At 34.5% G+C, this 13954-nt stretch overlaps 1 protein-coding gene and 1 non-coding gene across 2 annotated transcripts in view; both read right to left on the bottom strand.

Moving 5' to 3' along the window:
• The window catches only part of SLC38A6 (solute carrier family 38 member 6), a 66362-nt gene that overhangs the window by 40021 nt on the left and 12387 nt on the right, over positions 1 to 13954 (bottom strand). Inside the window, 2 exon segments of the mRNA XM_006185725.3 lie at positions 5837 to 5876; positions 9094 to 9146. Coding sequence (XP_006185787.2) covers positions 5837 to 5876; positions 9094 to 9146 — 93 coding nt within the window.
• TRNAA-GGC lies at positions 11197 to 11268 on the bottom strand. The gene has a single exon. It is a non-coding gene; the product is annotated as a tRNA-Ala (tRNA).

Below are 13954 nucleotides of genomic sequence, written 5' to 3'. Positions count from 1 at the left end.
TTTCCCTCCATAACCCTAGGAAAATACACAGCTTTATTTTTATCATTTATCAAGATCTTAAACTTGAATAAAAAGTGACCAGAATATTTACTGATATTCTGAAAATCCTGTAAACTTCAATAAAACTTATTACTGAGAAATACATTATTTTCAAAACCTTTTTAAAATGACATGTAACCAGTAAATTCTGTCAAAGGAATTACTTGTGAGAAAGACTCTCGTTCCAAATTTCCTGTATCTCCCCCATTCTAAGGCAGTACTTTCCAGAATTTCGGGACTATATTATTCAGACCTCAAAAAAACTGCAGTCGGACTACAGATGAGCTGACCAGCAGATGGCATTGTAACAGCATGCCCAATCCCCGCTTCCCAGGAGACAGTACAAACTAGAAATTCTAAGACTTTAGTAACCCAAGGGGGTGGGGTTGGGTGGGGATTCAGGAAGAAAGTAAAGCCAAATAGTTTCTAACTTAATAGTAAATCATGATTTTGAAAAATACTGAGAATTTGACATTTTTATAGTTCTTAACTAAGAATGATCTTATTTATACCTTTCTGTTTATGGGATTTAGAACTGTGCTATTTGACCACATTAAAGGGCTGCTGAGTTTCTCTGAAAACTTAGAATCCCAAACTGAGGTGTTAATCAAGGCTGCTAGGGTAAGGTCTGAAGAATCTCTGCCAGTCTGGAAAATTTGGGTCATTCTAGCAATTTCAGGAGGCTTCAGTAAAACTGCTAATGTTTAGGGTTCTTTCTCCTTTCATTATATGTAGCAGTGATCCAATGTTTAATCTCCCTTAAAGAACTGGGACTTTAAAGAACTAAGGAAAGAGTCTGCTATCCAGAGTGTTTCTTCGTATTTTATAAGAGCAAAATAATAATTTAACATATTCCTAGGAGCCATCTACCTTGTGTTCTGAGTTGGGCAAGATATGACACCAGAAGTAACATCAAGTAACCACTTTTATCATGTACTTGTCGGAGTTATCAGGACTTTCTCCAGCTTGACTGAAGATGATTTGGGAGATTTCTGCTTGATTTCTAGGGATATTTTAGCATAGTTGTCTACCTCAGGAATTCAAACACATGTGAAGCTAACTACTTACCTTGCTTTTTAGGAAAAGAATCTCACGATGCAGCACAATTAGAGAAACTACATGGAAACTGCCTGTACTTACTTGCTTTGACAATTTTTAATCTTTTTCCACTTGTAGTCTGCCAAATTCAAACTCTCAGCCAGAGTTCTCTTTCATGTAACAGCATTAAATATTAAAACTTCCAGATGCTTCTCTTCTGATTTTGTGTTCCAGCAGCAATGACTCTTACTTAGCAAATGCCCCTCCAGCACCTGGGGCAACGGGCAGCTGGGGGCTTTCTCTGGCTCTGGCCTATTTGGGGCTCCTAATTCATTAGAGCTGGGAGGCAATTGGGAGCTGCTTTTAAGTAGTATTTTACTATGTGGCTCTCCATTTTCCAAAGGCAATGGTTTCCATAACTCCAGAATAAGAGTGCTAAATTTAGTGAGTCTTTTTTTTTTTTCTGTCATCAAGTTTAGAGATTTTTCAAAGACAGTAGATTTTTTCAATCAATTTGTTAGACCACATTCGTGCCCTGTTGACTAATACTTGGTGTCTGACTGACACTGAGAAAAAAAGATTTTCTGTGAAGTTCTGATAGTAGATTCTTTCCTAAAGAAACTATATGCTCACTTGCACAGTCACTTCCTTTTAAAGGAAGATCAAGCTAGGTGGCTGGCTTTTCCTTCTCTCCCTCCTTCTCTCATTCCTTACTTTCTTCCTTTAATAAGTAAGACATACTCAATGACTACTATGTGCTAGGTACTTAAGGACATAAACAAATGAGTAAATTACTTAGACATATGGACTACAAAGATGTAGGGGGTAAACTGAGTCTTACTGAAAGATCTATGTAACAAATATTGATCAAGGACAATTCATGATCATCTTGGTTTTAAGGGTCTCTGTTTCATTTTTTTCATAGATTTGTCAGGGTCGTAGAATCCCAAGAAAACGGAGAATGTTGAAATGTCACAAAGAATCAAAGAGTTAGGAAGCATTAATCTAAGCCATGATTACCTAACATGAAAGCAACAGATTTCAAAATATTTTTATTTGCTACTTTACAGAAATATGATCTAACTCTTCTCAGTATCTTCAACCTTTCACTTTTTATATATTTCTAAACTACAAGTCATTCTACGGGCTTTCAAGTATATCATTTATATAGTATATAAAATTGTCTGTGAGGCAAAATCTTAGGCTTTTAAATAGAATTTTTAAAATTGTCTCATTCATTCAATATATATTATTTATTGAGTTCCTCTACCAGAAACTACATCAAGTTAGGAAAACAAATAGTTCCTGTCCCCAGGGAGTTTTAAAAATCCTCAGCATTTAATCTTTTCATATCTTTTCAAACATTTATTATATCACAGCAGAAAGAACCAAGGCTTTCAAGGTAGATAGAGTGAGGGCTGAGTCCAGGCTTCACTGAGAGGCGAAGGTAAGCAAGTCACTTAGCCCCTCTGAGCATTCATCTCATCCGCTGCAAATGAAGACAGTATCCTCCACCCTGACGAGTTCTTGTAGTATAATTATAGTGTCTAGTAGAATGCTTGACCTAAACACAATCTATTATATCATTTTTCATTTCTAAACAATCACTGAAAAACTCCAATCATTTATAATAATGAATTTCCTATCTTTCAAAACGTGCTATCTGAACTATGTTATAAATGCAGATAGGCATGTAAGAAGCACAAAATTTAATCTGATGCTATACACTTCATATCATCTTATAAATATCCAAGTATTTCTAATTGATAAAGAAAAAAGTCAAATTCTATTTTGAAGAAATAACATTAAATAAGTCATATGAACAACATATTAAAGTTCCCCCCAAATAAGTATGCTGTTTCTTCTCAAGCACACATACTAAACGTAGTAACTGGTAAGGGCTCCCACAGACCCAACTTATATTGATCAAGAAACTACTTCTTAAGGCTGGAGTTCCTAGATGTCAACCTAAGAGGCTCGGCAGCTGCCCAAAAGGGTAGTTCTAAGAACTGACACTTCCCCTTTCTGACAAAGATCAGTGTCTATGAAAGCTTATGGAGCAACAGTCACTGATTTGTTAAAGATACCTAAGAAAAGAGCAAATCATCTTTTGAACCAAATATAACCCTTTCACAAAACTTGCCTGTAATAAAAATAGTTTACTGCTCTGAAGGAATTAGCATGCCTATCAAAATGCTAAATTAGAATTGGAATTTTTTGTTAAGATGGGACCTTAGCTTCCTGCTTTTCCCATCCTACCCCCAGCAATTTAACAAAGAGGAAACTGAAGCCAAGAGATTAGGGAGGAATTTCCCCAACATACATGGCTACCCAATGGCAGAGACTGGAGTGGACAGAATTAAGGTAACTGACTTCCAACCCAGTGTTCTGCTCTCAAGAGCGTGCTTCCAATTCTTTTATAATAAAGGAATGATTTATGCACATCCAGCTAAGACAGAAGAGAAAAAGCTCTGAAAATATTTTCCAGTTATTACTTAGTGGGCTCTCAATAAATAACCTTTTAACTAATGTACAGAAAATCATGAGGACATTATTCTAAAAACTAAACAAACATGACCAGCTTTTCTGATTTTGAGGGACAGTAAAAATTGCTGTGACTGCTTCTAAGTCACTTTTTTAAAAAAGGTTCTAAAACAAAGCGAGCGAGCAAATCAACAAACTTAAGAGTTGGGAGAACTGATGATGTATCGGCCACCAGATGCAGGAATTCTTTCTAGAACATTCTGACAACTGACCAACCAGCTGTTTCAATGCCTTCAGGGATAAGGAATATTTGTCAAAGGTGTGTAGGCCACCCCATCATCACACAAATTTGTAACAAAGGTATTCCACATGAAACCAAACCAGCTTCCCTGTAGACTTCTGCCCATTAGAACCAGTTCTGTCCTCCAGAACAACATTAAATTAGTATCTTTTTTTTTTTTGTATTTCAGATTTAGCTTTTCAAATATTTAAAGCCAGTAATCAGTCTAGCTGTCCTCTTTTCTCTACCTCCTGATAAATCTATCTAAAATACTAAAAAGTACTTGGATATAGCACACACAAATCATACTCAACTCCATTCAGTTAAAAAAAAAAAAAAAAAGGTTGATCAAGTCCCAGGTATCGTCTACGTCCCAGGAGTACAAAGAGAAATGAGACATAACCCTTGCCCGGGAGGCGCTTACAACACAGTGGGGGAGAAAAGCATATACTGAGATAACTCCAATCTAATAGCAGCAAGTGTTAAAACAGAGTCACGCACAATAACAGCTGCAGACATGGTCGCAGGAGGAGGATGGGGTCTGTGTGCAGGATACGAGAACATGACAGCAACCATTCTGCACAGTCACAAATCTGGATTCCCATTTCCTGGACTGAAAATTCTACAGAAAATACTAAACAATAGTTTAATCTAAACAAAATGTGATTGATGGTTCTTAGTAATCACATAGAGAGGAAAATGAGGGATTGAAAATATCCAAATATATTTTCACATTAGCGACACTGAGTGTACGTTTAAGCAATACATACTTGCTGAAATAAAATAAATTATTCCAAAGCAGATTTTAAAATCAATGGCATTTTATACATTCATGAGGGAAAAGACTGGTTACTGACTGCTAATGTGAAGAGTGAAGTAATGTGTGTTAGAAGGAAATTATTTGGTATGATGTCTAAGAGAGCATTCTTCTCCTTCAATAGCATTTTTTTTCATGAAAATTTAAATAATTAAAACACAAATGTTTAGGATTTCCAAAACAATGGCAAATACAATTTATTGTTGGAATGTTAATTTTTCCCTTGACCAAGAAAGACATTAAAGATGGAATTTGGCTGAACAATAAGTGAAATAGCTCAGATCTCTTGAGTATCAGAGTAAAACTTTATTAAAGCTGTCATCTTTAAATTATTTTGAACTGTTACATACAAGAAATGAGATTAAAATTTCCTATGACCATATGATCTTGTGTAAGATCCAAAGTGCATGTCAACCTTCTCTGTGTATTTGATTTTAAACTAATATATTTATTTAGCTTTCCAGTCGATGGTAAAAGAAAATTAAGACATTGGTCAGCACCGTGTAAGTTTTTTACAACATATACAGATATGGTTCCCATAGTATTTTGGATTTAAATGTTCAATACATTTAGTCAATAGCTATCAATAATTAATAGTAATTTTTGCTTCCACCTAGTTCTTGATATCAGGATCATTTTTCAATGGAAACAAGATACAAGATAAATGTGAGAATGCTTCCTGTCTCAAGTTTGTCTATTTTTTAAACCACGTGTTCATTTTCAATTTCTTCATTACAAAAGGAGATTGCTTTCCACACCTGACTGTTCACAGTCAGGACCACCAACCACTCCCTCTAGAGCAGTATTCACCACTGGGGGTAATCAGGACAAAAGTGGAGGGGAGGTATTTCAGAATCACCTGGAGAGGTTTTCCAAGCTATACCTCACCACTATCATAACTACAGAAAGCCAATGCTTTAGAGGTGTGTTGCAGACAGACCTAATAACAAGACTGAAATCAAGGGGTTAGCTACAACTGAACTTAGAAGCTGTTGTCCTACAAAGGCTGCTAAAAAGGATCTTAAAAAAAAAAAAGTAATGACGACAACACACAGGGTTTCTGAGATATGTCTACAGAGGTGCAGGTTCTCAGCTAGACCTGTAATAAGGCAAGAAACCAAAGGAGGAAATCATTTCCATCACATCCATGCATAAGCAGTGCACTTTCAATTGCTTACCTCCAATATTCTGAATTATTATGGTGCCTGCCACCACCACCTATAAAAGAACAAATGTATTCAGAAGATGAAAGGGGAAATAAAATAAAAGGATCAGTATTTTATTAAAATCCAATTAACTATTACTAAAAAACAGATACAGAGGTCGAGTAAAGAGGAACTGAAAAGAATACATTTTGCCAGTCATTTGTAATACATAAAACTAATAATCATCGCATAAAAAGCCTTTCTTTAATAGTTCCATGGTTACTATAAAGAATACTTCTGTAAGTTTTCTTGGCAGTCATTTTTAAACAGTTAAATTGTTAAAAAGCTAGTAATCAATGGTTATCAAAGTACCAAAAAACTGAAATTGAATTTATCTGGTCTCATTCTCCTTTTTTTTTTTTTTTACTGGTTTTTACCACATTGCTTTGTTAGGTAGACTAAGACAGCTTGAGGTATGTGGTGCCAATGCTGTACTGCATAAAAGGAAATAATGTAGTTTTCAGAGTGTATCAGCTCGGCATACATCAAACCTTGAACATCCCTGGCCCAGGAATAAATAAAATTCAGAGCAGAAAACACAAGAGCCCACATATTCTCAGATCTAAAAATTGAAGCAAAATGTTTCAAATGCAATAACATGAAATGGGCTGAGTGCAAGACAACAGGAAGTATAAAGACTGTAATATATTGGAGAATTTCCCTCTTTCAAAATGAGGCAGCTGCTACGCAGCTCTGGACAGTTGCTGACACGTGAGAATGTGAATCCAATGTAGCAAGGTCTTCTGATTTTTCGAGGCAAGCCAGAAATTGAATTCTTTCAAAATGTCATAACTCTGGGTTGGCAATCAGTTAAAAATAAAAAAGATTTGAGCCAAATATAATATGCCTGAGGACTAAATTCAGTCTGCAGGCTTGCTAGATCTTTGATGAGATTCCTGGGAAATTCAAGACAGCACTTTATCCATTCTTGGTAATCAGACATACTCAGAGGAAGTGATCAAGCATTCTGCTTCCACTTGGGCCTTTTAATCGCTGCAAATCTTGGTGGATCTGTACCTCCAACGTATTTTTGGAGCTGACTAGCTATCTAAGATCATTCAGTCCTACATACTGGGAAGAGATCACTCTTCCTCTCCTAGGAATTCCATCAGTGACATAGCATTTGCCTAATCTGGGAACAAACTAAATTATTGAGACCTAGAGATCCTGAGGTCTGCAAAGCAGGGCTAATGATAAAAAAAAATTGGCAAGGTGTCTTCAAAGATGTGATAATTGCCACTCTTAACATTTTCCAGAAAAATCTTTACATTATCAAACAATTTAAAAATTAGTTCCAAAATGTCATTCACAGTTATCTGTGAAAAGACTTTTAAACTTTTTGTACACTGTCTTTCATATGCAACTGATACCTATTATCAATCATACATGAAATCTGGATTTTTCTATTAATATATTACAAAAAGCAATAATATCAATTTATTGATGACTATCTTCCCATTTTTGGCTGAATTTAAGCATTTAAGATCTAGAAAGTCGGTATATGTATCTACGCATCTATCTTTTCAGCACCTACTACAGTGCACGAAACGTGGTGTTTGCTCAATAAATATTTGGTGAGTAAATAAACCCATTTACAGACAATTAAAATTTTTCCTTAAAACATTTAAAACATTTCAAAAAATTTAATTTTCAGAACAATGTTACCCTATCATATGTCATATCCATATTCAAATCACGTCTGGAAAGAAGGAAATAGGAAAGCTTCAACCAAACTGTGGAAGTTGAGAGAAAATGCTAAACAAACATAACACTCCTCATTTAGAGTATCCTCTGTCTGTGTACCCGCCTACTAAGAACTGGGAGAACACATTAAAATGATAATGTAACTATTCTAGAGGTTTAGGAAAAGGGAACTCAAGAATCCATGCTCTTCTTGTAGACACTGTTGCTACCCAAGGAATGCGGGAAATACTAATGCGAAATAACAGTGATGATGCTCAGAGTCATGTTTACAGATTATATTAAATTAATTGGAGACTTTTCTTATATAAATAACATTTTCTTCTTCTTCCTTGGTTAAACTGGATACAGGAAATTGGTCATGATTATACCAAACATCCCAAGCTTCTAGAGAGAGAAACTGTTACCAGGGATGATTAACAAAAACCTCTACCCTCCAAAGTAACATATACTCCATTTTGTTCAAGTTCCAGGTTATTAAAAGAAGATCCAAACCATGAGATTACATAGTGTGATATAAATGTTCTCTTTGTACTTTAAAAACAAAGTTAATCTGAATGTAAATACACACTTCCCCCTAATACATAGCTGTATCTTTTTCTTCCCGGACTCACTTCTTACAAGTTAGTTTAGCCATCTACAAAATATAGCATCCTTTTAGATTAAAAACAAAACAAACTGACTATACTTCAATAAAAATAAAAAAATAAGACAAACCAACCAACCAAAAACACACCAACAGATTTACAAATGAGAAAAATTTTGTTTGGAACCAACATATAAAATGGGTTTTAGAATTATGATAGCTCTTCAGAAATAAAAGAATTACTAAAGTACTAACAATATTTAACTCCTGATTACTTGTGGAAGAAGACAGTGTTTCCTTTATCTATTAAATTAGTTTAGTATGCCTATCACAAACGAACTCCCAATAAATACTGTTGTTATTTTTCTTATTCTGTGGTGGAAAAGCAGTAGATTTTTGAGTCTGGAGTCCGGGTGTAACACTGGCTCTAAGTAATTGTGGCAAATAGGCCCCTTCACTTCTCTAGGCCTTAATTTCCTCACCTATAAATGAGGAGACAGCTAGATCATCCTTTCCTACTGTTCAGCTCTTAAATGATATGATCTTCTAATTATCAGTTTTTTAAACAGTCATGCTTTAAGTTTAATTCTCTGTTTCTACCTTTGGTCTTCACACAGATTTACTCAGATAACATAATCAAAATTAATAAGGAAACTTAAAACAGTTTACAGATTTAAGATTATTCAAGTCATTGCTCTCCTTCATTAAAGTAAAAAACACTAAAAGATTTAAGTGTCAGATTAAATTAATCAGTGCATTTTTAGGAAGAGCATAGAGATTTGTTCTCTTTCTCTTCCTGCTCCTATGATTCTGTCTTTCTTCACTTTAGTTTCCTTTTATTCTCCTAATTTCTTTCTCATATATATATTTGTCTCTTCTAACTGGAAATAGAAAGAAAAAACGCTTTTCTGGATTTTGTACACAACAAGGAGAAAAAAATTACCTTTCCAGGCAATCCAAATGCAAAGAGTCCAAGATCTTCATAAGATGTCACAGCTGTTAAGAGGAATTATAATTGTTATTTTCACACAAAACTATTTGTGTGCCAAGTCTGAAAGGAAGAAAGCCATTCCAGTACTACCTTATAGCTATTAGATAGTCACACTAAATTTAAAGCAGAAGTAACTACTTTGGCAGGGGAAGCCAGAAAATCCTATGATCCATCAGGATATGTCCCCTTAGAATACGCAGAGCTGAGCAAATTCCAAAGCTGTCAAACAACTACTCAGGCTGCATTCATTCAAACAAAAGTATTACTCAAAAACAATCCACTTCTCACTAAACAGTACTTGCAGGCTACACGGTCCAAGTTTTCATTGGCAATGGTTTCTGAAAGCTGCATATGAAAATAAAGCTAGATAAAGTACAAAAGTTGTACCATACTTTCAGAGATACTTTTCCAGGCTACCTAGGAGATGATAATGTGTTCATGATAGAAACAACACCCTCATCCTGCAATTAAGGCATACACTTTCTTTCTCATCATAAAAAAATATGGAATTACACTTTCTTTCCACATGTTCAAGAAGTGTGGTCACAGAAAAGATAAAGATTGAAAGGCTCATAAAAGAACTAAATTTGTCCTTAGATAATAAAGCTTCGTGTTCTAGCTAGTGACACCACTGGTGAAAATGAAATAAAAACATTTACATAATCCTATAGTTTGAAAAGTGCTTCATATTACAGTGCTTGCACTAAAAAAAGCAGATTAGCAGATACTAAGGCTTGATATAGTAACAATCTCCTCTTGAGTCAAAGATGACTCATCATTTCTTAAAGCAAGTTTTTAGTATATTCTCCCAAGATATACATGGGTTTCTTTAAACTACCACTTAATTAACAAAAAATTCCTCTATACTTTCATAAAGTCCACCAGGTATGTAAAAATAAGCATTCTGAAAACCATATATGGTCTTTACATGTTATAACTACAAAGTCAGAAAGAAAATAGTGAAAAGCTAAAAAAAAAGCTTTATTAATTGAGAAAAAAATTTCAATATTCTAAACTTTTTAAAAACTTTATGATTAGAGTTGATCAAAGAATTTAGAAACCTTTTTGATGACACAGCTATTTTTAAAAATGTATTTACATACTGCTCAACAGTGGACAAGAATAGTTGAGTTTTGAATTTGGGATATATAATTTGATTATAAGTAGGAACCTTTTTGCTTTAACAAAGAAGACTTCAATAATAATCTTAAAAGGGGTAGATTGTAGATATATTTTAGAACAAAAAATCAAAAAGCAAGATTACAAAACTAAGAACTGGAATTTTTTCCTCCTATGTGAAATGCCAAAATTATTTTTTTCAAATACACATTCTAAAGTGAATGTCATCACAAAAATTAGTAATTATTTTAATCAATAAATTTTCATTAGTTTGTTTTAATCTTCCTAAACATAATTGATAATGTCAATATAGGGGCACAATTTCTTATATTTAATATTCCAAAGCCTTGATATATATGTATAGTATACATATAATATGTATATATAAAACCAGAAAATTCTCTACATGTTAGCTTCTATCTAATCTGATGTTGAGAAGGTAATTTTGTCACTCATTATGTGCATGTGAACCAAGTCTCCAGAAGGTCTCTGTCTCTATAAGGCATCAAATTAAAGGAACATCATTGTTCATTTTCAGTGTCCCTCTTTTATATTATAGTTGAAAGTGTTCTTTCTTGGGGAAAAAAAAAATTTCTTTCCCAGGACTTAAAGCAAGGAGGCTTCTCAGTGTTACATATGGAAATATACCAAAAAACTTGCTTTTAAAATGATATATTTTGCATTAGTTTCTTGGTCAGGGAGCAAGTTATCAAGATAATACTCCCCAAAAAGTTTGACTAGGGTTTGCTTTATTTTTAAATAGCAGAAAACAAGTATAGATTGTATATTAGTAAACATGAAAAGCAAATAACTTTCCTATAAGCAAACGTAACACTGAAATATTCTAAAAGAACTGGTATTTCAATTACCTAAATTTAAATAAACTTAAAAAATAAAAATAAATGGCTTTTTATTTTTGCTTCTTTTTCCTCTTAATGGAAGCACTGGGGATTGAACCCAGGACTTCATACACGCCAAGCATGTGCCCTACCACTGAGCTATACCCCCTACTCCCAATAAACACTTATTCTTAACTTGAAAATTAGAACCTAACATTTATGATTTCAGAAAATATAATCAAACTAACAGCTTGATGAAAATAATTGTAACTGTAACTTCTGACATTAGTGGCATGTATTTTAGCAATCTAAAATTTGTTCTCTATTATTTTCTAGTTTTACGAAAATATCTCTAAATACAGCAAACTCCCAAATTCAGAGTGAAAAAAGTTTCGACTTTTAAATGGAGACTGACTACTATGCTCAAATCCTAACTATCTTTCAAGTCAGCAGGCCTGGCTAGTCATTCAGTTTGGTCACTGTCACACTACTTCTTTTATGTTGCAAAAATTAGAAGTACTCTTCCATGGCTGAGACATCATGAGTATGAATAATGGCTTCTGGCTTAACACTGAGGCTTTACTAAAATAAAATACGTACACAGTCAGCCAAATGCTTTTTCACCACATACTCACTTTTTAATGGTTTTCTGGATCATCCTGACATATAAACCAAAACAACACTAGTGAAATACTTTTAAAATTCTGCTCTATCATTTGGAACAATTAAGATGCTAGTAACAGTGTAAACTGGAACTGACTTCGGAATGCAATGTGAACAGTGAACCTTCAAAATATTCATAACATTTGATCCCTAGGAGCCTGCATCAGACTAAGATCCAAGAAATCATTATATGCAAAGATACTCATTATGCATCATTTACACTGAAAAAAAGACTACCTGAAAGCTAAACAATGATAAAGGGGTAAAGTAAATTACGGTAGATCTATCTAGTAGCATAACATGTAGCCATTAAAAACTATGCTCATAATAAATAACATGAAAAATGCCAATATTAAGTGAAAAACAGAGGATTTGACTGAATATGATCTATAAAGCAAAAAACTCCTTCCTATGATCAATGTTGTAGTATCTTATTTATAATGTGAAAGATGTTTTGAGAGATATCAAAATGAGATGTGGTGATGACCAGTCACGGTAATAGCATATTCTTACAGAAAAGGAACATTAATTATGAAAATTATGAAATTAATTCACCCTTTTACAGGAATTCATACAAACAGTACTTGGCACAATCCTCCTTAAATAAACAACTGAAAGCAGTCATCAGCAATCTATTTTAGGAAATTATTTTTTGATATTAAAGAAATCAATGCTATGTTTTTGAGGGGGCGGAAAGGTTGTAAATCTTAATCAAGTAAACTGGGGAAAAATTTCTTCTTTAATTCACCATCAAGGCACACTTTAGTGCTATTTTGGCTAGACCACGAGTTTGGCCTCCACAGGAATCATTTGGAAAGCTGCTTCCCATGAAGTAGTGGAATATTTCCAGCTAGTTACTCCAGTGTTCTGTCTGCTTTGCATTTTTCCCTCAATGAAATAGGACAATTAATAAACTCTGGTTACAGTACAAAGCCCAAGTTTCAGCAGCAGCAATATTATCTTTGGAACTGGATTGAGGGACATGAGTTATTCAAATACAGCTCAACTCTCAGAAAGCTCGCCATGTGGAATACACCCTTATTTTGAAATTCTTTTCTTTTTCATGATTTCCTTCATTTTCCTCTTGCCTTTTTTCTCTAATAGTGTCAGGCAGGTAATTCATTTATTGAACGTCTACTCTGCAGTTGTATCGCTACTTCTGATCTTTCTCAATGTGTTTAAATGTCTGTTTACCAACTAAATGCAGCATATTTCAGAGCACCCAATGTGGTAAAAGAATATGGAACGCTAGAGCACTAGGAGCATTCCCTTTTTAGTACTAGGAACAGTCTCCTTTCAGTGTCACAGAGGCTGAGATACTGCATGCACAGAGAAAGTTCTAGGATCCCTACATGCTGAGTGGTTCTGAGTGAATATCCTATAAGTACTATTCACTGGTTTTTAGTCTCAACTTTTACATAAAACACGAATGCCTTACATATGATTACAAAAGAGAAAGTAAATATTGTCAACCTTGACAATGCAAGGGTAGAGCAGAGGACTATGGGAAACAGGAAGAGGACAGGTGAGAGCAGGAGCACTAATGCCTGTGACACAGCAGAGTCAAGAGATACCATCACGTTCATGAAACAAAAAGTAAAGTCTAAATGCATCGTTTAGAGTTACAAATAATCAGTCAAAGAGTTATCGAATACAAACTAATGAAAATGAGAAGGGGGAAGGCAGGATTAGCGTACCTGAGCTAAATCCTCACCTTTCACAATGAAGTGTCAACAGATAATCTCCGAAATCGATAAACCACAGTAGAATATTATTTAGACTTACGAAGGTAACTCCCCAAAAGAATTAAAAACAAAAACTCGGCGTGTTGCTAACTCTGGGAAATGGAACTAGAAGTGGGGAACAATGGGCGGGGAACTGCTTTAAATCCTCCCGCATAAGTGTACTTAACACGTGAGTGTAAATATTATTACCTTGATAAAATAAAATAGAAGGTTAATTTAAGAATGTTTACTCCTGCAGAGTCTCCCATCCCTCCTTTCCTAAAGCCCAATAACAAAAAGTTCAGCTTCTGCTACAGGAAACACTCTGATGCCAAAGCAAATACGAAGGAATCACTACATGAGCAGAGTATGCATACAATCCAGCCCTGGGTTTCTCATCCCTGCCACTATAGACATTTTTGGCCTGGATAACTCTTTGCAGTGGGGGCAGGGCAGGGGCCAGAGGTA

Source organism: Camelus ferus, chromosome 6 (genome assembly GCF_009834535.1).
Source record: "Camelus ferus isolate YT-003-E chromosome 6, BCGSAC_Cfer_1.0, whole genome shotgun sequence".
NCBI lineage: Eukaryota > Metazoa > Chordata > Mammalia > Artiodactyla > Camelidae > Camelus > Camelus ferus.
This window is presented reverse-complemented; position numbering and strand designations above follow the sequence as displayed.